The 24499-nt window shown below is 43.8% G+C and overlaps 2 protein-coding genes and 1 long non-coding RNA gene across 6 annotated transcripts in view; 2 read left to right on the top strand and 1 right to left on the bottom strand.

Annotated features, from left to right (window-relative positions):
• The first annotated feature begins 96 nt into the window (after nucleotides 1–96).
• SPG21 (SPG21 abhydrolase domain containing, maspardin) lies at nucleotides 97–9647 on the top strand. 2 transcript variants are annotated; one of them, XM_031587813.2, is made up of 9 exons: nucleotides 97–252; nucleotides 2516–2604; nucleotides 5870–6031; nucleotides 6141–6221; nucleotides 6784–6929; nucleotides 7440–7548; nucleotides 8035–8142; nucleotides 8519–8659; nucleotides 8977–9644. In XM_031587813.2, exons 2-9 carry the CDS (start codon nucleotides 2542–2544, stop codon nucleotides 9097–9099), a joined length of 933 nt encoding a protein of 310 aa, XP_031443673.1. In that variant the 5' UTR covers nucleotides 97–252; nucleotides 2516–2541; the 3' UTR covers nucleotides 9100–9644. The 2 variants fall into 2 exon arrangements, with proteins under 2 accessions (XP_031443673.1, XP_031443674.1); XM_031587814.2 differs by having other exon boundaries at nucleotides 248–330; nucleotides 8977–9647.
• Nucleotides 9648–9782: 135 nt separating this feature from the next.
• On the bottom strand, nucleotides 9783–23974 carry ANKDD1A (ankyrin repeat and death domain containing 1A). Of its 3 annotated transcripts, none has more exons than XM_031587812.2 (15): nucleotides 23769–23974; nucleotides 21039–21142; nucleotides 20537–20635; nucleotides 19900–19998; nucleotides 19329–19433; nucleotides 18618–18716; nucleotides 18060–18158; nucleotides 16984–17082; nucleotides 16334–16432; nucleotides 15994–16092; nucleotides 14978–15076; nucleotides 13520–13615; nucleotides 11919–12120; nucleotides 11081–11212; nucleotides 9783–10764 (listed from the first exon to the last, which is right to left on the bottom strand). In XM_031587812.2, exons 1-15 carry the CDS (start codon nucleotides 23800–23802, stop codon nucleotides 10703–10705), a joined length of 1527 nt encoding a protein of 508 aa, XP_031443672.1. In that variant the 5' UTR covers nucleotides 23803–23974; the 3' UTR covers nucleotides 9783–10702. The 3 variants fall into 3 exon arrangements, with proteins under 3 accessions (XP_031443672.1, XP_090005246.1, XP_090005247.1); XM_090149120.1 differs by having other exon boundaries at nucleotides 13520–13612; XM_090149121.1 differs by lacking the exon at nucleotides 23769–23974 and adding an exon at nucleotides 23632–23679.
• Nucleotides 23739–24499, top strand: part of LOC149916304 (uncharacterized) — a 36145-nt gene continuing 35384 nt past the window's right edge. Inside the window, exon 1 of the long non-coding RNA XR_016470486.1 lies at nucleotides 23739–23816. This is a non-coding gene — a long non-coding RNA (uncharacterized LOC149916304). The remainder of the gene's footprint in view (nucleotides 23817–24499) is intronic.

Genomic DNA, 24499 nt, shown 5'->3' with positions numbered 1-24499 from the left:
CGAAGGCGGGCAGCAAGATCACGAAAGCGCCCTCACAGCCCCGCCGACCAATCACGATCCGGAGGCGTGGCCACGTGATCCGCCTCTCTGCTTCTGTTCTTCCGCCTCGGTAGCGATGGCGCCCCTCCCTGCCGTCACGTGGCCGGCGCGGGGCAGCACCCGGAAGTAGCGGCCGGCGGCGGAGGAGAGCGGCGCAGCCGGCACCGCGCCCCGCTGAGCCGGGGAGGGCCGAGCCGCGAGCGCTGCGCGGAGGTGTGTGGGGGCGTTGCCATGGAGACCGGCGGGGCCCTCAATGCGCCAAAGGGGGGCTGCGGGGTCTCTTAGGCTCCGGTGGGTTGGGGGCGGCCTGAGGGGCTGTGCGAGGAAAGCTCGCCCGGGGCTGAGGCCGAGGGGCGGGAGCTGTGTGGGTAGGCGAGGGCAGGGCAGGGCGGCCGCGCTGGTGTGGGGCTCGCCGCGGGGGAGAGACCTCATTGCCGAGTGGGCACGGGGCTGCTGATGTGGCTCTGCACGCGGAGGAGCCCTCCTGAGGCTGGAGGTCCTCGGGGTGCTGTTTTGCTGGAGACGAAGCTCCGATTTGTACGATTTTGGTTGCGATCGGGTTACGTGTTTGTGCCCCAAATCGCTGCTCTGTCGGCTGCCCCACGGCTCAGCCCTCCCTGCACGCAGCCCTCGTTGGCGCACATCGGCACGCACGTTTAATGCCGCAGTTCTGTGTCAAAGGGAAAAAAAAAAAACAAAAACCCACTTCGATACGAGATCATTGACTTTTGCAAACACTTCTGTAATCCAAGCTGCCCACCGACCTGCGGGGCGGCCCGCAGGCAGGGCGCTCACTGAGGCACTGCGTGAGGAAGGAGCTGAGCTCAGCCCCCTTCCACAGGCGGTGAGAGTTCCCTTGGAAACCTGTGGTGCTGAGATCCAGGTGAACTCTGGACCGCTTGGGTGCTGGCCAGGGTACAGGGCAGAGCTCGCCTGTGTCTTGCCTGCTCCTTTATCCTCTCCACTGACAGACAGCCGTGTGTCAGCCCACGGGTCAGCTTAACGGTGCAGAAGAGGAGAGGCGATGGCAGTGGGAGCACAGGGGCTGCTTGCAGTGAGCACGTTTACTGGCAGAAAGTTGTTGTCTTCGTGTCTGTGCACAGAGCTGTGAGGCTGTGAGCATGACTGGCCCTGCTGTAATAGAACACTCAGGGGCTGCGTTACAGCATTACCTCGCTGCTATTTGTTATTTCTGCCATAAATTTGCCACATCGTGTTTTGCTGAATGGCTTTTTGAAAACTAATTACTGCAAGCTCTGGAAGTCAATTAGTAGTTGAAGTGCTGTTTCCTTTCAGTAATGACCAGCAGTCTCCTTAGTGCAGACGTGAGTGTGCTGCTGTGCTCTGCAGGCTGCTGGAAAAGCTGTTTTTACCTTCACTGCAGTTTTATGCGCTGCCAAATTCTGACAAGTAGCAGAATGGTTGCAGGCACCAATATGAAACCATGCGGCTCTGGCGTGCAAGGTGCATCACGCAGCAACGTGGGGAAGATGGCCATTGCCTTGTAGTGTGGAAAGTGCTTCCCCTTTTAAAATTCATGCTTCCTGTACATGGGAAATAGCAAATGAAGACTGAGAGATGAGGAGATTGTAAATAACCGCTAATCCAGCTGTAGCTCAAAGCTAATTAAAGCTACACACTGGCAGCTTTTCTGCAAGGTGAAATGAATTGTAATGGCTTACAGAAAGCACCAGGGTCTTATTTTATTGGGAGTTAAGAAACAAAAGCTATTGATTTGTATTTGGCGACTGTGAAGTAATGATTGTCAAAGTCGCTTTGTTTTATTGTGCACGGTGCCATGTATGGCTGTATGGAAATAATCTGGGGCAGCTGGCTTTGAAAAGGGTAAAGCTACAAAGTCTGTGAGCTTCAGAACTGTTTGATGCCATCAGTTGTATGAATGGAAGCTAATGGTCTCAGGTTTAAAAAGTTAAATCTAGAAGTTATCAACTTTAAAAAATCTCCTTTATGTTCCTGTCGTATTGAATATGTATTTCAGAGTAAATTAGTGAACTTCTCTGTAAGTCTGATTTGGAAATCAATTTGTATTAAGTAAGGATACATTTGTGCATAACTCCTGACAAGTCAGCTGCTGCATGGACAGATCAAAGCCTCAGGACTCCTCAGTGCATTTAAAAGAAAAGTGAAAATATGCTGTTAGCTCTGTAAGGCCCTTACAGCCTGCAACAGTTGTCTTTCTCTACAACTGTTACCGGGAACGTGCTGTTACAAGAGCACTGTCATTTCCTAATTGGAGTAGTACAGTAAGGCAGTTGGGTGACTCCCTCTTGGGAGCACAGTTATGTGGTTTGTGATGAAAAATAAGGATAGGTAAACTCGGTGCAAGTCAGAGGCAGAGCAGTCAGCTGCTGTGAGCAACTCCCTGCACATGCTTTGTGTGCATGGCACAGCTCCTGCCTCCTGCGTGAGGGAAACCCATATTTTTGATTTCAAACATTGTTTTTCTTTGTTTCAGTCTGACCTGAGTTTTTCCTAAACATCATGGGAGAGATTAAAGTCTCTCCTGACTACAACTGGTTCAGAAGCACAGTTCCTCTTAAAAAGGTACGTACCACTGTCCTCAGCTTGCATGCTACATCTCTCCTTGTACTCTGTGGCACAGGAATTCAAGCAGTTTGGCTCTGAATAATGCAGAACAGTTGTGGCAGTGCTTGTCCAGCCAAACTGTTTCCCCGCATGTCTTAGGAGTGCATGAAAGCACACTCTTTATTTTTCACGTGCTTCTGGGAAAGCACTTCCACAGCAACTTGCAGTTGCTGCCTTCCAGCTGGTTCTGTTCTTTAATCTCGGCAATTCTTTGGGCTTTAGGATGGTGTTGGCAGAAGAGGCAAGAACAGCACTACTTCTTTCAACAAGCTGATTGCATTTGGGCCACTGTAAAGGGACTGTGTCCTCAAACCTAAGGAACAATGCTAGCATTATTTCCCATGAGCAATGTGTGGCTTTCTCTTAAGACATTAACTTTATGACATGGTTCTGCAACTTGCTGCCAGCAGTCACTGCCTTCAGCTGCTCAGAATTCCAGAAATAAGAACATATGTAAGCCAAAGCTGCTGTTGACAGGGTTTCTGGTGACAGGGTTTCAGACTAGGGAATACCTTTCCCCCTTGAGTGATTCAGCCATCTCCATAGTAAAGTGATGCCACAGTGATGAATATGGGGTATGAAGAAGGTAGAAGTAAAATAGTCCTAGTTTCTGGAGGATGTGGGAAGTACATCTGCTTACATTATCTTCCCAAAGGCTTAGGCAAAGCACGTGCACTGTGGAGGAAGGAATGGCCAATCATTGTTATTCCTGATCAGTGCCTGTTACTGCTGTCAGGTTACCCTAAAGAAGCAGAGCCAGCACTGTTTGAAAACAGGTTAAGATGTTCCTCTCAAAAGCAGCAGAAAATGCACAGCTCCATTGCTCTTCCTGTTCTTGTCAGAAACAGGAAGTATAGCACAGAAAATAATATTCTTAGGCAAAGTCTTAAGCTCTGCCTATGAACCCGCGTTTGGATTTGTGGCCCCTGAAGTCAACAAGTGCCACAAGGTGAGTGGCTCTAACATGATTTTTCAGCTCAGATAAACATTCTGGTTCTCCGTGGGAAGCTGCAGCCAAGTTGGTCCTTGTCATGGCTCATGTACTGTTGGTTCGGGTACTGCAGCTTCTCAGGCCTAAAATGAAGAAAGAGGGGAGTACAAATTGAGGCTCAATCAGACCGGATGCTGTATGAGTGTATAGGGATTTCCTCCTCAGAATGCACCACTTGCTGTTTTAGATCAGTCCTTCCTTAAAGTCAGCAGCAGAGGACTCTCTGGTTCTGCTAAACTGAAGGGAATTTCTGCTGCTTGTTTCAGTGAAGTACAAATCTTGCCCTTTTGACTGTAACTGTCAACTGTTTTGACTTTTGACTGTAAGTGTTCTTGAGCAATGGACCTGAACAAGAAAAAAGCTAGTGCCCTATCAAGCCAGCATTTAACCATCCCACAGCACTTAGCTTTGTTTTTGAGCTGTAGTAGTATCTCGTATGTGGCTAGAAATCAAATAGAACAGTTTAAACCCCCTGATTCGCTGAGCTTGAGGAAAGAAACATTACCTCTGAGCCTCAATTCCCTTCATGTGAACTAACTCTGTAATTTTGAGGAGGATCTGAACTAAGGTGTTGCTTCACCTCTGGAAATACTCAAGGTTCTGTTGTATCCATTGACAGCTACCTTGAATGTCTTCAAAGTTACTGTAGAATAACAGCTGAGAACTGTGATTTTTGGAGGTTATGCGAAGGGTTGATTTTGGGAGGCTTTAGGAGGGCTTTTGTGCAAGGTGGTGGGTTTTTTTGTGTGTGTATGTGTGGTGGTTTTTTTTTCCTTTCTTTTTTCTCTTTTTAATGGCTTCACTGGTCTGGGAAGCCCTGCTATGCAATCTATCTTTCTTTGTTTTTTTTTGTGGAGACCTCACAAAGCAGCAGTATCATGTGATTCTTCACATGTTCCCAGAGCTTGAAATACCGGCTTTATTACAAGCAGATTTGTTAATCAAGCAAATGTGATACACTGTTCTCTAACTCCCTGAGAAGCTTAATTGCTGTGATGGGAAAGTGAATTATGCTTCTATGTTGCTATTCAAAAAATTACAAAATCTTGACACGGGGGTGAACTCCTGCTGTGTGACGCAGGCTTTCCTTGGATTTGTGATTGTTGATCTGGAATGAGCTGCATGCTTTTGCTGGGGTGAGGAGGATTGAAACCAGCATGCTAAATACACACAACTGCTTGTTGGTAGGTCAGGCCCTGTAAAATCAAGCCAGGCTTCAGTGCTGCTGGAGCAGACAATTGTTACCTAATTCCTATACTTCTGAAGATACTATTTCTGCTGTGACTTCTTGCTTCTGGCATGTTATGCGCCCTCTGTGAGCAGCTTGTGTGTGGATAATCTGCTTCAGCCAGCTGTGTCATAGGGACTGCAGGCTCTCCCGACATGTGCTCGTTTCTTTCCAGGTCAGCTGTGCAATGCTGCTCTGGGAGTTGAGTACATCCCTAGCAATCAGGTGTAACTGCTTCAAATCGATAATGTGTGGTTAGCTGCTTAATTCAGTAGATTCACATGCATCCAGATCTGTAACATCTTTTGTCCAGTAAATGGAAGTGTCAATGACTGGTTAAAAATCTGACCCTGGGGCAGTGCAGGCTCTTCCAGCCTAAGGCTGCTATGCTTGGTACTGAGGTGGCCCCCTGGGTCTCTGCTGGGCTGTGGCACAATGGCTGCAAGCATATTTCTCCTCATGTGGAACTGTATAAACCTGATTTTTTTTTTTTTTTGAGGGAGCCAGAACCTTGCTGTTCCCATGATACATTTCAGTCTGCATTTTCAGATCACGATGTACCATCTTTTTGACTTTCTGCTGTTTTTCAGAAAGGAAGTGATTTTTTGGTTTTTTTTTTTTCCCAGCACAATTTCTGAAATGCACTCAATCACTATAAAACCAACATAATTCACTATTCCCAGCACTTGCACTCTTGTTGTCTGCAGAAGGATGAGCTCTTAGGAGGCACCACGTGCTGTGCTGCCTCTGACACCATTTGGTTTGACAGAGGTCAGAGTTCTGTCTCCAGCTGCATCTGTGGAAAAACTGCCATTGCTTAGTAAATGACCTTAGAGAAGAAAGTTGTGAGAAATAAAAGACAGTCCTGTTTGGAAGAGTCTTGAATATTGTAAGATTTACTGGATGACAGATATTTTGTAGTAGCAATCCTGGAATGTGCAATCTTGGAAGAAGCTCATTTCAGTCTTCTGTTTCTCACCCCCTCTCTGCTTCTCTTCTTCCAGATAATAGTAGATGATGATGACAGTAAAGTCTGGTCACTGTATGATGCAGGACCTAGGAGCATTCGGTGCCCACTCATATTTCTTCCTCCTGTAAGTGGAACTGCAGATGTGTTTTTCCAGCAAATTTTGGCACTGACTGGATGGGGTTACAGAGTTATTGCTGTGAGTATTATCTTGAAACCTTAAATGTGAGAATTGGTGTAACTTTCTAGCAGGAGATTGACATCTGATGATTAGAGATTGGCTTTTTGTAACTTGTATATTGTTTTAGTTGCAGTACCCAGTGTATTGGGATCACCTTGAGTTCTGTGATGGATTCAGAAAACTGTTAGACCACCTTCAGCTGGATAAAGTGAGTGCCCAGAGATGGATATATAGTTGCCATAAAAAGCTGATGTTTGAAAGTCTCATTTAAGAGCAGATGTGTAGTACATGATGCAAAACCAGCCTATAAATAAAGAGGCTGTGTTGTGAGTTTATTTTTGAAAGGAAATTCCTTTGAAAATTTGACTAAATTCACTGCTATTTTAGGCCTATTAAATTGTATTAGCAACTGCATTTTTCTTTTTTCATGAGATCCTGCTGAAGTTATCCTTCATAACTCATGTTGTACAGAATACCACCATAAATTATCTTGGATTGGAAAAACTACTGAATATAAAGTGAAATGTTCACTTTTTACTTAAGCATGATGAGCACACAGAAATTAGAAGCGTGATCACTTCCTTTTTTTCAGTATTTATCTCTTCCTGTAAATCAAAGAACCTCTATTGAAGTTTTTTTGTTGTTTTTTTCTTCAAAAAATAGCTATAAAGACAATGTAAAACTCGAATGACTTTTTGTAACGTGACCCTTAAGGGTCACTTATTTCTCAAATGTAACATGATCTGTTTTGTTTTTCCTTGTTGAATTAGGTTCACCTTTTTGGAGCTTCTCTAGGAGGCTTTCTGGCTCAAAAATTTGCTGAATACACACACAAATCTCCCAGAGTTCAATCTCTGATTCTGTGTAATGCCTTTAGTGACACTTCCATCTTCAATCAGACATGGACAGCAAACAGGTAAGGAAGACCAAGACAAGCAATGAGGTTGGTGGCATTCATATGTTTTCTGATGAAATTTCACACTGATCTGCTGATCTGGTTTGACATGTGTCTTACTTGTTTTCATCCTGCATGAAATGGTGAGGGCTGGAATACATGTGACTTTTAAAACCACACTATAAAGGAAAACAGAAGTTATCACAATTGGGAGCATGGAATTTAACAGACTACTGTTGCAATTTCCCTTATCTCACAATCTAAGGACGTGGCCAGACTTGAGAATTCTACTTGATTTTGAGCAAAACTTTTTAGAGCAAGGAAAGTGTTATTCACCATGTTTAAAATACACCCCTGCAATGCAGCAGCTTTCCAGAGCATTTCAATCACCTATCTGCAAGGTTTTCCATCTCTGCTCTCAAAGCTCTTCATAATTTCATTTGAAACTCCTGCACAAAGTCAGTGCAAGAAAAGGGAGGTCTTAAAAGAAAGCATCTTAATTCAGATTGTTACATCTTGTTTCTCTTTTAGCTTTTGGCTGATGCCTGCTTTTATGCTGAAAAAAATTGTCCTTGGGAATTTTGCATCTGGTCCTGTAGATCCTGAAATGGCTGATGGGATTGATTTCATGGTGGACAGGGTAGGTGTCTGTGTACTCCAATGGCTGTAATGTCAGTCTTTGTGAGAGGTTCACTTAGTAGACGGGAGCTTGTAGATATTCCTTCTGCTTTCTTCATTTATGTACCCAGAAGTGAACAGTGGATGGATTCTCAGCAGGTGTTGGCTGTGACAGCCCTTAATTTAACTGTTGCTGTGACTTGTCTGCCTTACTGTTCCATTTATTTATGTATATTGGAAGAGAAGTGGCTAAGAAAGAGATGGAAAGGAATAAAGTGCTGAGATACATCTGTAGGCTATGCTCTGGAGGCAGGAACAATTAATTAAACATTTTAAGTATTTGTCTCATGCAGAGAGATATTAAGTTGGAACTATAATCCTTATCTGAAGAGCAGTCATGTTTCCCTTTAAAACTAAGGAGCTGTCTTCTCTTTGGCTGTGTTGTTACTATTGCATTAACTTCCTGCAGTGAAATATGTTATTAATCAGTATTTGTCTCTACTGAAAGCTGGAGAGTCTGGGCCAGAGTGAGCTTGCCTCAAGACTTACCCTCAATTGCCAGAACTCCTACGTGGAACCTCATAAAATTCGAGATATCCCTGTAACTATTATGGATGTAAGTTTACTTCAGCTTAATTTTTTAAATACTTTTTTTTCCCCAAATGTCATTTCCTCCTCTTGGAAAGTAGGGCCTGGATATTGTGTTAGAAACTTAATAAATATTTGCAGCATCTAATTTTGTATACTACTGACTGGATAAGACGGTGGCTCTTCTGTGTTGAACTAATGGCTGTTACTGCACGGAATACCCAAATGTTTACCCACCAATGTCAGCTTTCTAGTCACTGATGCTTAACATGTTTGCTTGTTTTCTGTTTCATTAAAACTGTTCCACAGACAAGCTGGCAATTGCTTCTAGAAACAGGGTCCGTCCACTTGATTTAATAAGCAAAATCTGACTAGACTCCTAATTGTTGTGACTTGTTGCACAGGTGTTTGACCAGAGTGCGCTCTCAACTGAAGCAAAAGAAGAAATGTATAAGCTTTATCCTAATGCCAGAAGAGCTCATCTCAAAACAGGAGGCAATTTCCCTTATCTCTGCAGGAGTGCTGAGGTCAATTTATACATTCAAGTGAGTGTCTGTATTCAAACCTAATCTACAGATGCGTTGCTGAAACAGCAATAGGAAACTTTTTCTGAGCTCGCTTTTCTTTTTTTTTTTTTTTGCCTGCCTGATCTGTTTACTCATGCTCCCATATCACTGATACAGAAGAACTGCACTGCAGGTTGCCATGTTTATGGCTTTGGGGGCTTGGTTGGGGGCCTGTTTCCTCTGTCCTTTGTCTATACTCTTGTATTCCAGGCCAACAACTTCATCCTCACAGAAAAATTCCCTTAAGGAATGTCCCAGTCTACACTAGTTTCACTGTTATTTTCTGTATCCAACAGATCCATTTACTGCAGTTCCACGGTACCCGGTATGCAGCCATTGATCCCTCTATGGTCAGTGCAGAAGAACTGGAAGTCCAAAAGATCAGTCTTCATACCAGCAGTGAGCAAGAAGAGCAGTAGGTTTCTGACTGCCAATGAAAATGAGGAATCAGTTTGGTGGTCTTCCTGTGTACAATCATCTGTTCCTACTCTGCCTTTCTCCTTGTATTAGCCGATCATCACTGTGTGATTCCAGCAGGATCAAGTCAGTGAGCCACTCGCGGACAATAAACATTCAACAATATAATAGGGCATCTGTTTAATTTTTAGTCTTTGAATTCAAGAAAGCATCTTTGAAGACTACAGTTTTAAAAACAAAGACATTTTTGCTACCAAAGTCTTCACTATCATGTTCTTAAGCAGAACGGTATTTCTTTTTATATTTTCACTCAGCTGTATATATTGCCACATGCAGTTTGTGTACTTATAAGCTGACATATATTTTTGTTGAATATTTGATTTAAAAGATGTTTAAGTGCCAATGTTGCCATCACTTATTTGCTCTATATGTTGTGTTGCAAGTTAGTTTCTATTTGAAATTTTTAACTTTCTTGCTAGCTGTTAACAATGGTTTTCAATAAAACTTCGATTTCAGCAATTGCCTCTTCTACTGGTTACAAGAGAACAGAAGCAGCATGGCTTTCTGTAGTCTAGATTTACCTCTACAGGTACCTTTTAGAAGTTAAGAAATCTTTTGCTTGAACTTGCCTCTTGTATTGAACAGTTCTAATTACAAGGTTGTGCTGGGTTAGCAACGAGTAAGAATTGCACTTTGTTGTTGTTGTTGTTGGATTATTTTTTTTTAAGAAAAGGATGACTAAGATATAATATTGTGTGCAAATTTAACAGTAAGATTCTGTTTCACTGAAATACAGACGTTATTTCTACTTGAAACACTCTAAAAATACAAAAGCTGACAAGTCAAATCTGTGTTTATGAAAACTATCCTTATGAGAGACTGTGTAAAATAATCAATGCTAACATCTGAGTTAAAACAGTAAAATCCATGCAGCAGTGCTCTGGATGGAAATATCAGCCTTCAGGTTGTCTTAACTTCACTTTTTGTTTCTTAGAACACAGATAACTCCATGCTCATCTAGGCTTTTCAAATGGCAACCCAGAGGTTAAAGAAGCTACCCATTTGATTTATAAATGTTTCATTGATGAATGTTACCGATCTTCTCCTTAAAGATCACAGACCATGTAGTCACCTCAACTTTCCTGAGCAAACTCCTGTGCTAAGAGGGAAGTTGAGAACAAATCTTAGACACAAGCACCAGTCCAGAAATAAACACAAAATAGATAAGTAAAGAACATTTCTCAAAACAAAGGCGTTCTCCCCAATTTATAAAATTGACAATTAAAAACTTATATACAAAATTGTGATGCAAACAAGTTACAGTAAAATACTGCAGTGTTTCCTGATAGTCTCACTTGCCATGCTGTAACTTACCTCTTATTACAGTGTTTGGAACATATGGAATAGCCAATAAAATCCCACTTTATAAAGGAGGCATTTAGACTGCTACTATTTGCTGATATCCTGGTAGTTCCAGACCAAGAAGGAAGCAGCAGTGATGCCAACTATTATGACAAGCCCTGAAGTTATAGCTGCCTTCTGGTAAGTAGCATAGCAAGTGATTCTTTTGCAGCTCATCAGGCAGGCAATGACAACCGGTGGGTGTTACATTGCTGCGCACTTTCTTGGAGAAGCAGGGTCTGCGTTTGCTTTTTTCCGAATGCTTTCTGTAAAAGAGAATTTTCTGAGCATTAAGGGTTTGGGTGGGTATTGATAACATAGTATATTTACTAATGAATGCTTTGATCTGTGTTTACTAGTTGTTCTCATGCTGCAGGCATAAAGCTGTGGCAGGATGTGTTAATTTTTCAAATAACAAGAACAGAAATGACAAATGGAATGGTGGTGAGGGGTGGGACAGGGCACAGTAACTTCCAGGCCCTGTGACTTGGTTTTATTTAAATTTTTCTCTGTATGCTGTATTGGAAACAGAATTCAGCTAATGCTTAGTGTGTACTATTTGAAGAAAAACAAAAGTGTTACCTGCTAAATCTCTTCTTCCAATGCCCACAAGACCTTCATACAACCCCTTGACTGGATTTTCTCCTGCCATGATCACACCGTGAAGCCAAATAAGCAACATCCTGTGGCCGTGCTCCCTGTAGCTTGCAGTACCTGGTGAAATGAAACTGAAACTGAAACTCTGCACTTTGCAGTCCATAACCCTGACTGAAGCTGATTTCTGACCTCCCGTGTTTGAACATCCCTCCTCTTTGGATTTGAGGCTGTAAAGTACAATCTGTCTTAACTCCTGTTTGGTCAGATTGCTAGATTAATATTAAAGCTAAGGAGGCGATGGATGAGGCGAGGCGATGGATGAGCTTGGGCTTGTCAGGCAACCTTTTTTACATCAGTACAGAATTTCAGCCTTTGGAGCATAGCTTAGTTCCTTGCTATGCAAACTACAGGGGCTCCCTATGGTGACCACCAAATTGGCAGTGATCTGTTTCCAGAACCTGGTGCTACTAAGGCATCTGTTAAATCCCAAATGAAACTCTGCTGTTGCCTTCACTCAGCTTCCTACAGAGGATAAACAAGTATTTTTTTCCTGTCCTAAAGAAAAAGAATATTTAATTCAATTTCTGTAGCAAGGCCTCAAGATTTGGCAGCACCTCACAAAGCAACGGGACAACTGACATCCACGCTTGTGTGATTTTGACTCCCAGAAGAAGTGTACAGATATCTCCCCACTTGTTAAGTACAGTTTGGTTGCTTTGAGTAAGCCAGGTGGCTTTCTTCACACTTCAGTAGTGCTGCAGACCTTTGTCCTGGAAATGCAGTCCAAATGAAGTACAGAAAACAGTTGGGCAATGTTTTATACCTGTCCATTGTTGCTCAATGGCTCTAATATGTGCATCGGTGAATTTCCAGTAATGTGCCAGCTTCTTCCATTCACCAGGTTTGAGGTATTTAGTGGCTAACCTCCACATTACTGAGCGAATGTGCTGTGTTTCCACCCTGTGATCTTGCTTAAAGGTCAAGTGCTTTGCCACCCAGGAGTTGGAGTCACTGTTCAGGTTGTCCTGCAAAGCCAGAATAGGAGTTTCAGTGTGGGATATTGCAGAATTGTTATCAGAGTCTTCTGTGGGATAAGATGCAGTTTGGTGTGTCCTGCTGCTTTCATGTTGTAATTCAGCTTTCCTGCTGGCATCAAAGTGCAAAACTGTATCTCGTTCTCATGTTGATCTACAGTAGGTCTGTCTTGTTGAGGCTGACAGTCTCAGTGAAGCTGGGATATTAATGATCTATTCTGTTGGTATTACTGACATCGGCCCCATCGTGCTCTCTGAACCAAGACCTGCACATGCCCTCCTGCTATCACTGAAGCTTTTTAGATAGTTGTCACTCTGCTGTCTCCCACATACCCATCTCTGCAGGTTGCTACAAGCTCATTCTGGCACAGCACATCTCTTTTATTCTTGTTTCACTCTATTTTAATGATGCGCGTTAACAAATACGATTAATGGCAACTTTGCTGTGGAAGCCCATGCAAATCACAGTTTGCATTTCTATAGCATCTTTTATCTGGGACTTGTATGAAGAATCATTTCATCAGATTTCCTTGCTCCCCTAGAACACAGGCACGCGCTCATCTCCTTTGCCTGCCAGACTGTAAGCAGGATAAATGACTTTGCTTACGGCTATGTGGGAAGCCCATGCAAGGGCCTGACACACAGCATTATTTCAGTGCCTATGCCCTCCTTTCCCTCTTTTTCCTTCCCTTCTAGAGTATTGTGTTTCCTGGTAGTGGAGAATACACTAAGTCCATAAAGATGCAAGAAATGTGGTGTTCAGCTGTGCTTTTAACACCCTCTGCTCAGACTGTGTTGGTCACAGATCTAGGACTTGGAGGGGGGGCTGAGGTAGAGCTGCTGTACCCTACACACAGGAAACACTGCTGTCCCACACTGGGAAACACAGGAGGAACAGCCCCAGTTTGAGAGGGAAGTTGGTTATGTGATTCCAACAAGAAACAATCACTCATCTTGCAAGAAATGATATTTTTTAGGAGGTAAGATAGCCCCCTCTGCTGTAACTCCCAAGGTCACAGTTGTTGACCTCAAGCCAACATTTACCTATTCAGTGCTTCAGTTTCTCCTTCTGGGAAAAGGAAATTACACCCCACTCTCTTCTACAAGGCTTTGGGAAAGCTGCCAAAGAATCTTTGAAAACCCCTGTTCACTTCGCCACAGCCTGAAGCTTCTAACAACAGAGGCTTTTTAAAAAATAAAAAGCCTTAAGTAGATGTGGCTGACATGCTGAGGGCTTTTGTTTTCTTTTAAATGAAAGCTGAGGTCAGGCTGTCATGGAATGTCCTGCTTTTTTTTTTTTTTTGACAGTTGGTAATGTGGAGTCTCAGTGGATACAATAAAGCTACATCTACGTTGTAAAACACAGGGTATGGTGGTATAAGCTGCTCACCTTTTCCCATTTGTAAAACCGATCTGCCTTGATAATCATGTCTGCCAAGTTGATGTGATTGCCTCGGGCAGCAACATCCAGAGATGTTTTTCCCTGCTGAAATCAGAAGGGGAAAAAATGAGCTGGAAGAGACCTAACTATGCTCACCTGGCAGCCATTAACAGCAGGCAGCTGATCCTATTGAGCAATGTACTTAGTTCTGACGAAGGATCCTTATTCTCCACCTGTAAATCATGTCTCCTCGTGTAAACCATGAATTACCTTCAACTTATTGCATGCAGGGCTTGGGGAGTCACTTGCCAAGATCTTTAGCATTTCTTCTGCTGCCATGGGAGAACTGTCAGTTTGGAAGCAGCATCTGGGAATGCATCCTATAAGTCACAGTGGATTTAGGATGCTTTCAGGCACCCAGCAATATGGGTGCTGTCTTCAATCTTTACAAATTAGCTCAGCTCTACAATCCAAGACATGTTACAGCCTTTTGCATAGCAGGTTAGTTGATGCACAAAGCTGAAGTGGTTTGTGCAACCTCATTAACTTTATAGGATCCACAATGCATGATTAAAAATGGTCTCCTGGGAGAAGCACAGGTGGATGGGACTATGAAAATGTAACTACACTCCTTACATGAACAAAATTTTGCATAAAGTGATTGGGCAGTGGGGAGAGTGTGTATATGTATCTGAGAGCATAGAGAAGAAAGGCACAAGATTAGAAAGCTGCACGTAGGAAGGTGAGCCAGCCCAGTCATCAGGCATATGGATTCTAGTCTCAGATATGAGCAGAAACCCAGTTTCACACAGAAAAGTGTGAATGTGTTCTCTGCAATGAGCCTTGCTGTGGTTCCACAGACTGCTAGAAGATGGCAAATGTTTACTATAGCTAAAGGCTGTTTCAGCCAGGTGGCTTTGGATCTGCTTTTGTGTGCTTTAATCCATGTATTAATGGAAGACACTACATTAACCTCTGCCCAAGCCCCTTTCAGCATTTTCTAGGCACATTACAATGCTTTCAGGCTGCACACAAAGTGCGAGATTCCTCTACAATTCCCTTTTCTTTTTAAATTTAGGGGCTAAAACCCAGGACACTGGTACCAAATTTATACAAACCAAATACTTTAAACCTATTAAAATGTACCACCATCAATCCCTGATTTACATTATTTATCATACCTCCATAATACCTTTGATATTAATGTATACAGTATCTCAAGCAGAAGTGATGTGAACTGGAGCATGAACTAGAGGAAATTTTGCTCACTTTGTGAACTGTTTTCTATCTTCCTCAGAACCAGTCACTTCCTTACTGGAGAAGGCATCAAAACAACCTACACAGTAACATTTCCAGACTTTATCCCTGCAAGTACCCAGATTTTAATATTATCCCTAGCACTTCTTAAAAATTAGGAGAACTATCTATAAAATGACAAAGATCTATTCAACCCATGGAGACGTTCACCTTGTCCGTTAGTTTCAGATTTACTCCGGCAATGAGAATCATCTCGGCGATGTCCTGCCTGCCGTGCTCTGCAGCGATATGAAGTGAGGTCTGCTGCCTCTGCATAAGAAGGGCAAAAGGAATCAATTTCAAAGAGGCACAAGCGTGAGGCTGTGAAGATAGGACAGAGCAGTACCAGATGGAAGCACTGGAAGAACATTGTCAGCTCTGCCTTCCTTTCCTCTCCAACCCTTTTTCAACTGAGACATAAACACCCTCCTACCTTGAACTGGCACTGGGTTCCTCAAGCTGAGTCACAGTCTGTCCCTGTCCTAGCACTGGGATGCCTCCCTGATGACATTTCAGTCTGAAGAAGGAACCTCTTCAGTCTCATACACCTCCTGGGGCTCACTTGTAGGAACGTTTTATTTCATGTTATTTAAACATTTTCTGTAGGCAAATAGTTTGGCAAGGAAGGAATGAACCTGTGCCAATTCTTTGTTCTGAGGACAAAGGGTCTTGTTAGTGTGTACACACTGCAATTTGGAATTACTTAATGGAAAAAATTAAGAATCAAACACAAAACGTGGTGATTGTATGGTTGTATGGAGAGAATATCTCCACAAGAATGAATATGATCCAAAACACTACAAACAAGCTACCAAGTTGTTAATAAAGCCCCTTCACAAAATTACAGTCAGTCAAGACAACCAGCTACCTTTGGGGAATACCTTCTGGCCTGAAATTTCAGTCACCTGATTCCAGCAGAGGGCAGAGTTTATGCCATGTCTCTGTACACAGGTCCCAAGGACAAGGCACAGCCCACAGGATGAGCGAGTACTACCAAGAGATTACCTCACTGCAGCACTCAGTATCATTTAGCAGGCTTCACATTTCCTAAATTACGCTTCCAGCTTTTCCCCATTTCTCTTTAGAGAAAAGCACTCCTCTTTAGTCCTGTCCCCAAGGTGATCAAATCTTCCACAAAATGGGTTCACATTTCAAAGGAAAAAAAACAAAAAGAGTTGCAGACTTACATTATCTGGAATGTCAAGGTCACACTCCGCATCAATGAGGAGCTTCACCAGTGCTGGGAAGTTCTGTAGTACTGCAATGTGTGTTGCTGAAGCATTTTGCTGTACAAGAAAAGAACCTGTGCTTAGAAAGCACTCACCTCCATGGCATCAAAAAGACTGCATGTGCCTACAGTGGCCAAAATAAGACAAGTGCCTGGACTGGGGGGTACTGGGGATACTGCCTCGTAAGCACAGGCTCCACGGCAGCACTGGTCTTTACAAAGTTGCTTTGTGCTCTTGAACAGCTTCACCAGCTGTTTTTGCTTATTAGTACGGAATGAGAGCAACGAGTGGGACTCACATGATTAACAGCATCTATGTGGATTCCTGCATCCACAAGGATCCTGGCTATCTCCTCATAGCCATGTAGCGCTGCATAATGAAGGCAGTTCATTTTCTTCTAGAGGCACATGAGAAAATACAGGTATTAGTCAGGGCTTCTTCTCAGAAGCTGCATTTGTTACAGACTACTCACAGAGATCTCCATGCTTCCTTCCTACAAGAAACCCATGCCCCAGAACTAGTAAATCTGCACAGATCATCTCCACACCTCTCTGGTCCCAGAGCAGTTTCATGTACCTCTTTGTACAAACCCACATGGGCTTTCATCTGCACTCTCTGCTCTACTTCTGCCAACTCCAATTTTCGTAGGGCAGGCCTGAACCCAAGACCTTTCTACAGGTACCCTGTCATGATAGCAACAGGAGTATAAAGGAATCTACAGAGGAAGACTAGCCTCTGAGATGAAGAGGCTCTCTCTAGAGACTTAAGTGACTGCACAAAGGGCTTCTCCACACTCACACTACATCGCATAGCCGTTCTCCAAAAGAAAGCTCAAAACCAACTCTGTACAAGCTGCTGGCTGTACCAACGTGGTTGCACAAGCTGTGCAGGTGCAGTGGCCACACTAGAGAAAGCTTCTGAAAAAGGAGTCACCTCCACAGAGCTCACCTGAGTTTGGACATTAACATCAGCACCTGCTTCCAAGAGCAGCTTTACACAGTGACTGTGACCTCCCTCAGCAGCCAGGTGTAAACATGTAAGTCCTTCCTGGAACAAGGCAGGATGAGAGAAGCAAAAAAGGAAACATACTGCTCTTCTGTAAGCAAGGACAAGATGAAGTAGTAGAACAAGCAGGTCTCAATTGTATCTTCTGAATTCATGACATGTTAAAATAACAACTCTGACTGTTAGTAAAATAATGAACACAATAATCTGTCACTAACAGAGTACTGCTCTGTCCTTATGCCGTGGGAAACAGCTGGCCCATAGGCCACAATGCCTCTCCCTTTTCCTTCTGAGGGCTACAGCTCATTTCTTTGCAAGAAAGCAGCAGAATTGCTAGGTGAGTTCATCTAGTTTTATTATTGCTCTTGCAGAGGGGACAGCTATTCTGGGGGTGACAAATGCTACCAGTTACTAAAATTGCTGGTTCCCTTTTTCTTTCAGATCTTAGTGACAATCAAATGTACTTTAGAGGGACTGTAACCAAATAAGACTAAAAAATAGCTGATAAACTTAATTGGAAGTGTGCTGTGGAATAAATACTAGCTTAACTGAGCCAATATTTGCTATCTAAGTCATTAACTGTGTTCTAGCCACAGAATTTTCTGAAGCAGGTCTATCAAAGAGAGATCTCAAACAGAAGGGCCATATGTTCAGTGGCTAAGTCAATACTGTAAAGCACACTGAAGTTGAGTTTAAAACACACTCAATAACTATTTAGGCACTTGAATGTACAAGGGTCAGAGAGAAAAAAGGAGATAACAGAGTGATAAGGCAGGTGAGGAGGTACAACAGAAAGAAAATGAGATGCTTTAAAATTGGATATTGGTCCAAGAAGGATGTTGCTTTTCACTGATACTCTCCAAGTGTGACTTTCATTTAAACACATACATTTTAGACAAAATCAGTTATCTTCTAAACCTCAATAGTGATCACTCAGCCTGATGACTGTGGCGGGAGAGTATTTCTAGAGATAGAAAGAGTAAAACTTGTGTAATTTTCATTTCATTAGATGTACTTACTAAGTTCTTTTCATCAAGGTCCACTCCAACATCTACAATCTTCTGCAGCACAGAAAGATGTCCATTTTTAGCAGCTAAATGCAATGCTGTATCCTTTTCCTGAAAGCAAACATCATTTCATACATACACACACACACATATATATATGCTTCTATGTATATCATAAGATTGAGTGTTTATACAACATAATTTTGCAGTGTACCCAAGAGTGACTGAAGAAGAGACCATAACCAGCAGTAACAATCTGACACAGTCTTGTATTAAGTCTTGTATTAAGAGCAGCATGAAGTCAAGAAACCTAGCCATCTTAAAGTGGAGTATGGTCCAGCAGGCTTGCTGGTATATCCACCTGCAAAATTCTGGAGAGAAATCCAGCATGGACCTGAGGAGCAAATGGCTTGCAGGTAGACAGGGAAGAAAAGTCCTGACATATCACAACCATAGTTAGAAATGCTGACAACTTGCCTGCACTGGCCTTATTTGGTATCCCCTGCCTGACTCTCACATCCTCTGATTCTTGGATTTTATATTCCCTTGTGAGTGGTTTTATGCCCATACCTTGTCTTTAGCACTGTGAGAACAACCATGCCGGATTAGGAACTCCACCACCTCCAGCTGACCATGCTCTGCCGCCAGGTGAAATGCTGTCCTGTCCATCTTTGAAAGAAAGCAGAAAAAAAATACAGCCCAACGAGGCTCAGAAAGCAGATTACATCATCTGCTGCAAACACCCAGTTCTCAGCAAAGTTAGTGTCCATGCAGGCAAAAAGCATCACACTTCTAAAATAGTTCTCTTTTATTCTGCTGTTAACTTGTATTCTGCTTTACTTTGGGTTAAGCTAACAACACAAACTGAACAGAACTACAGACCAGTATTCACAACTCTGTTTCACAAAACACTGGAAAGTTTATAAAAATAGAGAATAAAAAGCTTACTAATAGCAACCAAGGATAACACAAAACAGAGAAATAATATCTGAGACATCAGTTATCAAGCAAACAGAATCTCTTCTGGAGAAAGGCAGATCTCATGTTGCTTCATTTAGCCTCCAAGGACCAGAATGGGTATAATTCTAGGAACCACAAGTGCCAAGGAATAGAAAAAAACGTGTCCCAGCTCCTCTCTGTTCCTGTCTTCAGGAACAGATCAGCCATTGCTGGAAAATGCTGGGAGAGAGTCACCTTTGGTTGTAACAAATGGCAACATTCTTGCTAAACTCAGCAGAGCAAAATCAGACCTAGTGAAGCAAATGAGTGAAGAGTTCCCACCTTGTCTGTCTGATCCACACACACATTTTCCAGGTCCTCCATGATGAATTCCATCACCTGGATGTGTCCCCTCTGTGCTGCACAATGAAGCAGGTTCCAGCCATTCTGGAGAGGAGATCAAAGACAGTTTGTTTAGCAAGTTGAAGGCTGAGGGACAGTCTCTTTTAACAACTTATTCCTGCTAGCAATGACTTGTCTGAAGTCTCCCTTTATCTCCAGAGCTGTACTAGTATCTACTGCAGACAAGCAAGTTATGACTGAAGTATTCATGCTCCTTTCCCCATCCGAGGTTTATTTTAAAAAGCATGATCCACTCTCCAGTTCTGTAATGCCTTCCATGTCAGCACTGCAGAAACTTGAGTTGAGAAAGCCTCGTACATCCCTATAGCTACAATGATTACATCTGTTTCAGGAATAAGCTTAGGCTCCAAAGTGAAGATGGCTTCACCTAAGGTCACCCCATCAGAGAGATGATGTTGTTGTCACACACAATTACCTTGGCTAATAGGTAAGCCTCTCTCTCTATCACTCTCTGGCTCTGCATGACAAACCCAGATGCAGAGACTCTCACCTTATTAACACAGTTTATCTTTGCCCCAGCATTGACGAGGATATGCAGGACATGGAGGTGGCCAAACCAAGCAGACAGGAGAAGTGCGTTCATTCCAAACTGGGCAGAAGAAAAGAGAAATATGTACAACTAAACTGCAGATCACTACCATCTCCACTCTAATGCTAAGCTGTCCACGGATTGCAATTTAGCCCAACTGCTATTATTCCTGCCATCAATGATCAACAGCTGAGCAGAGTCATACCTCTTATCTGCCACCTCGTAGTCAATGGTGTCTACTAGCCTGGTTGTTATGAGGAAGAGAGAACTTGACGTCTGTCATAGCATTTCCACAACCCTCACCAACATGATGACAAGAAACTAAGCATTCCTGTGCTATACAGAAAATCTTGCATCCTCCCAGACATTTTCCTGGTCACTGTGCTTGCAGAAAAAAGGCTAGAAGACAAGCACAGAGGCACCTTAAAATGTGGCTAGCTCCAAAAAACCACTACACCTTTGCAGAGAAGCCACAGCTTCACAGGTACCACAGTGCCTTGTGCCATCCACTCAAAACTAAGGTGCAGCCTTAGCCAGCCCAGCACCCCCCAGCAGTGCACACATTTGCAGGATGAGCAAGGGATGTTTGCCTTCATACACTGTCCTCATCATCCACTGGCACATCATGGTCTAGGAGCAGTCGCACAGCATCCACATTCCCAGCTCCTGCAGCCCAGTGCAAGGCAGTTCGGTCTGTCTGGAAGAGAATGAAGGAAAGAGCCAAAGCTGATGTGTGCAGAATGCGTGCATTTTTACCCTCCTCCTCGAAGATCCAAATCTGTGCAGAGTTTTCTTTGGCCACAGCCTCTCCCTCCCTCCTCGCTCTGCAGATAGTGACCTCGCTGGCTCCAAAGAGAACCATAAATTACTACCCTTTGTCAGTGCTTGCAACTTTCCAGTCTGCCCAGCACACCATTTCTGTGGCTTTCAAGTGTGCTTGAAGCTGCCCAGTTGCCACAGGTTCTATTTGGCACTGGGCAGTGTACTTTAAAGCTTTGGCCAATTGAGCAGCTAATGAGGAGAGCAGTGTAATGGAGCTGTAGTTCTCAAACACATTCAGCACTTCTGGCAGCTTGGAGGCAGGAAAACCTAGGACTTACATTGTTTTTGGCTTTGATATCGACCCCTCTCTTGATGAGCTCCTCCATCCTGGCCGTGTCATTACGCTTTGCTGCATCATGGAACTCCTTCTCTGAATGAAGCACTGCAGCAGAGACAGAAGAGCTGGTAGTGAAAAAGTGCTGGAATGAAGCACAGAGCAGCATGCCCCAACAGACCTCTCCTTCAGCACACCAGCCCTCATGACTTCAGGAAGGAAGACAGCAGAAAGATTCCTTCAGCAAGAATCCCAGCCATACAGATGCTGGCCTGTTTGATGGATTCATCTTCACCTACTATCTCCCTTTCTCTGAGCACCACACATCAGTGCTCTTCCAGTTCTAATTCAGAATCTCCTGTTTGTAGGGATCTATCCTTCTGGTCCATTACATCTGGTACCCTCCAAGCCCAGAACTGATATGAAGACTCAAGCAGAAGACACATACTCTTCCTTCTGTCACTCCACTTACTACCTGCTGCTCTACAAGGATGCTCTTGCACATGGTTCTCCCGTCCTGCAATGTGAACCAGCCAGGCAGCACACAACCACTGTCCAGCTGTGACTAGTGTTGCATCTCCTAATAGACTGTGGCAGTTCTGCACATTAATTTACACAAATGGCAGCATTTGTCTTGCACAGCAAGGCATAATTTAAGGGTGTTACTCTCCATGCTGGGCCTTGCCTCAGCAATCTTCTCCTTAATCGAACAAACCCTCCTGCCAAGAAACGAGAGCAATGTGACTCTGGGCCTGCTGCAGCCTGACAGGGAGGCTCTCAGAGTTTTTGGCAAGGCTGCTGCGAGCCTTTGTCAGACTCAGTCACTGCCCTAATGGTTTTAGAGAATTCTTTAGAGAAGTGATTGAGTCAGACCCTTGGCCTGTCACATCCTGCTGGAGAGCTGGCACAGATGCTCTGCTCTCTTCTATTTTTTTCTGCAGCTCTCAAGCTGCTGTTCGAGGATAGCAGAGGATCAATGCAACTTTTGTTTGTTGTTTCCCCCTCCTCAAGAATACGTGCTTGTGTCGACCAAACCTGCTCATGTTTTAACCCAAATGTAAGTCTAGGTAGTAATATTCAGTCACACTCTTTTGCTGCTGCTTGACACATCCCATTCTGATTTTCAAACCTAGTATTTATAAGCACTTCAGGATCATACAGAACCGTCACTCTCTGGGAGCACAACCATCTTCTCTGTTTTCCTCTGTGCCACTAAAATGCCCCAGTCTATGAAAAAGTCCTCACAGGTGCACAGCTTCAAGTGTTATATTGGATAGCAGATCAAAATCCACCCTGCAAATGCAGAGTATCAGCAAAGTGGTTCTGCTTAGGCTCTGGCAAAACAGCTCCTGAGCAGCTCCGCTCTCCACTGGTTCCCACAGCCTGAAGACTGCAGGAACGACAAGGTTGCCTGCATTAACCAAAAATCAACCCCTAAAAGACCCAACAAACAAGAAGGAAATGCTGGACTACGTAGCGATGGTTTTGCTCAGGTCAGGTTATTTCATTTGTATTGACTAACTCTGAGAATGTTAGAAAGTAAATGATGGCAGGTAGGTTCTCAGCTGTAATTAAGCAGAATTCTATTCACTTGACTGCTTATCTAGATATGGATAAACCTCTGCCTTAGCATTATCTAATGTAAATCAAGAGGTTTTGAACACCTTCCATTAATTCTATGCATCTGCAAACATACAGGCCTGACACTTGATTACAACTGAGAAAATGTTATCAACCAGAGACAAACCACAAGCCATAGAGAGGCACCAGAACTTTTCATTGTCCCATTCAGGAGATAAACAAGAGACTTGAGTCTTAGTTAAACGAACGCCTTAATTTCTCAGGCAGAAATGCCCTCTGTGTACACAGAAAGCACAGGTGCCACAGGTGCCACACTGCCACTTGACTCACTCCCTCCTCTAATGGCCAAGATAAAGCAACAAATCTAAGATCTCTAAGGCAGCAGAAGCTGAAATTTATTTATTTTCAGCAATGTAGGAGAAACAACTGGATGGTGTGATTGCCTCTTCAGCATCAACATTGAGGAAGTTATCCCTGTAAATGTGGATGCGCTCCCCATCACAGCACACACCTGCCCCACAAGCACCATTTACATTCATTTAATGTCCTACTTTTTAAGCTGAGGTTCTGGGGTATGACCACCCTTAAAGTGCTGAATATGAGTTCAGTGATCCCAAACAGCACAGAAAACACTTTAAACATTTTATCCCCAGTGCAATGCACCAATGAGCAGGCAGCTTATTATGCAAGAGGTTTGGTTTTTTTTAAAGAAAAAAAAAAAAAAGCAGTAAAAGAGCAGAAATGCAGGCACAGAAACGTGTTGAGAGACCGCTCAGGGTGGCTGGAGGCCAAAATGCAGAATCTGAGGTACATATGCAGCACCTCAGGGGTACGCAGTGCTTTAAAGCAAAAGCAACCTGCTCTACACCTAGCTGAGTTTTGAATGGGATTTTGCATTTTCAACTATTCCTAAAAGCATTTCCGTGAGAGGGTGATCACGAGAGGGAGGGGGGGAGCCCTTATTGCTCTTATAACCACAGCTAGGATGGGGTGAGAGGGATCCCACAGCACTCCACCTCACTGCCCACAGCGCGCGCAGCGCCGCTCGCACCCAAACCCCCTCCTCACGGCTTTCCCGCCCAAACCCCCTCCTCACGGCTTTCCCGCCCAAACCCCCTCCTCACGGCTTTCCCGCCTCAGCGGCCCCACTCACGCGTGTCGTCCTCCGACGCCGGCTCGTCCCCCATGTCATCTCCTCAAGGTAGGGCGGGCACAGCCCCACCGCCTTATGGGCGGGCCACAGCCGGGCCGCACCGCCGCAGAGCGCCTCTTTTCGCTGCTGTTTTAAAGTGAGATAAGTAGAATATCGCCGTCGTTTCCGTACACACCGCCGTTTGAAAAGCAGAGCGGCTCGCCGGTTGTTTTGATGCAGTTCGATTCCTCGTAAGGGGGAGAAAGTGGCCTTGGGTTAGCAATCCTTAGTTTAAAAAAAAAAAAATTAAAAAAATAATTTTGCTTTTTGTTTGTTAAAATAGACCGTTGTGGAATGGCTCCAAGGGGCAAACCCCAGGCATTTCAGTCTGGGCTCCGTGCCGTGGCTCCTCAGCCCGGTGCTGCCCTCACCTCAGGGTGTTCTGCTTCGGTGCATTCACTAATATGGTGCTATGGGTGGTTTAATTCTGTTTCCACACCAATTTGAGAGGAGGGGGTTTTCCTGTGGGAAATACAGGGTGGGTTGTTGTGGTGTTTTTGTGGTTTGGGTTTTTGTTGTTGTTGTTTTTTCCTGAATGTAAGGTTCAGGGTTTTGCATTTCCTCACTGTGTGGCCAATGCACAGCAGAAGGTGCAGAATGGGGTTAAATCAGTTCTTTACCCATGGTTTGAGTTAATTCTCTTGTTCCAGCATCAGGATCTAGTTTTGTCTTTCATTTTCTCTTTCCTTCTC

This window comes from Phasianus colchicus, chromosome 12, assembly GCF_987193195.1.
Source record: "Phasianus colchicus chromosome 12, bPhaCol1.hap1.1, whole genome shotgun sequence".
In the NCBI taxonomy this organism is placed as follows: Eukaryota; Metazoa; Chordata; class Aves; order Galliformes; family Phasianidae; genus Phasianus; species Phasianus colchicus.
Note: the sequence above shows the minus strand (reverse complement) of the source record. Positions and strands in the feature narration are given on the sequence as shown.

Coding starts and splice junctions, on each gene's coding strand:
- ANKDD1A (XM_031587812.2), bottom strand. CDS start 23,802: ATGGGGGACGAGCCGGCGTCGGAGGACGACACGC. Junction 19,434..19,899: donor AGATAAACTGTGTTAATAAG/GTGAGAGTCTCT, acceptor TCTCCTCTCCAG/AATGGCTGGAACCTGCTTCA. Junction 15,077..15,993: donor ACCTTGACATTCCAGATAAT/GTAAGTCTGCAA, acceptor CTTCTTATGCAG/AGGCAGCAGACCTCACTTCA.
- SPG21 (XM_031587814.2), top strand. CDS start 2,542: ATGGGAGAGATTAAAGTCTCTCCTGACTACAACTGGTTCAGAAGCACA. Junction 6,930..7,439: donor CAGACATGGACAGCAAACAG/GTAAGGAAGACC, acceptor TTTCTCTTTTAG/CTTTTGGCTGATGCCTGCTT. Junction 8,143..8,518: donor TCCCTGTAACTATTATGGAT/GTAAGTTTACTT, acceptor CTTGTTGCACAG/GTGTTTGACCAGAGTGCGCT.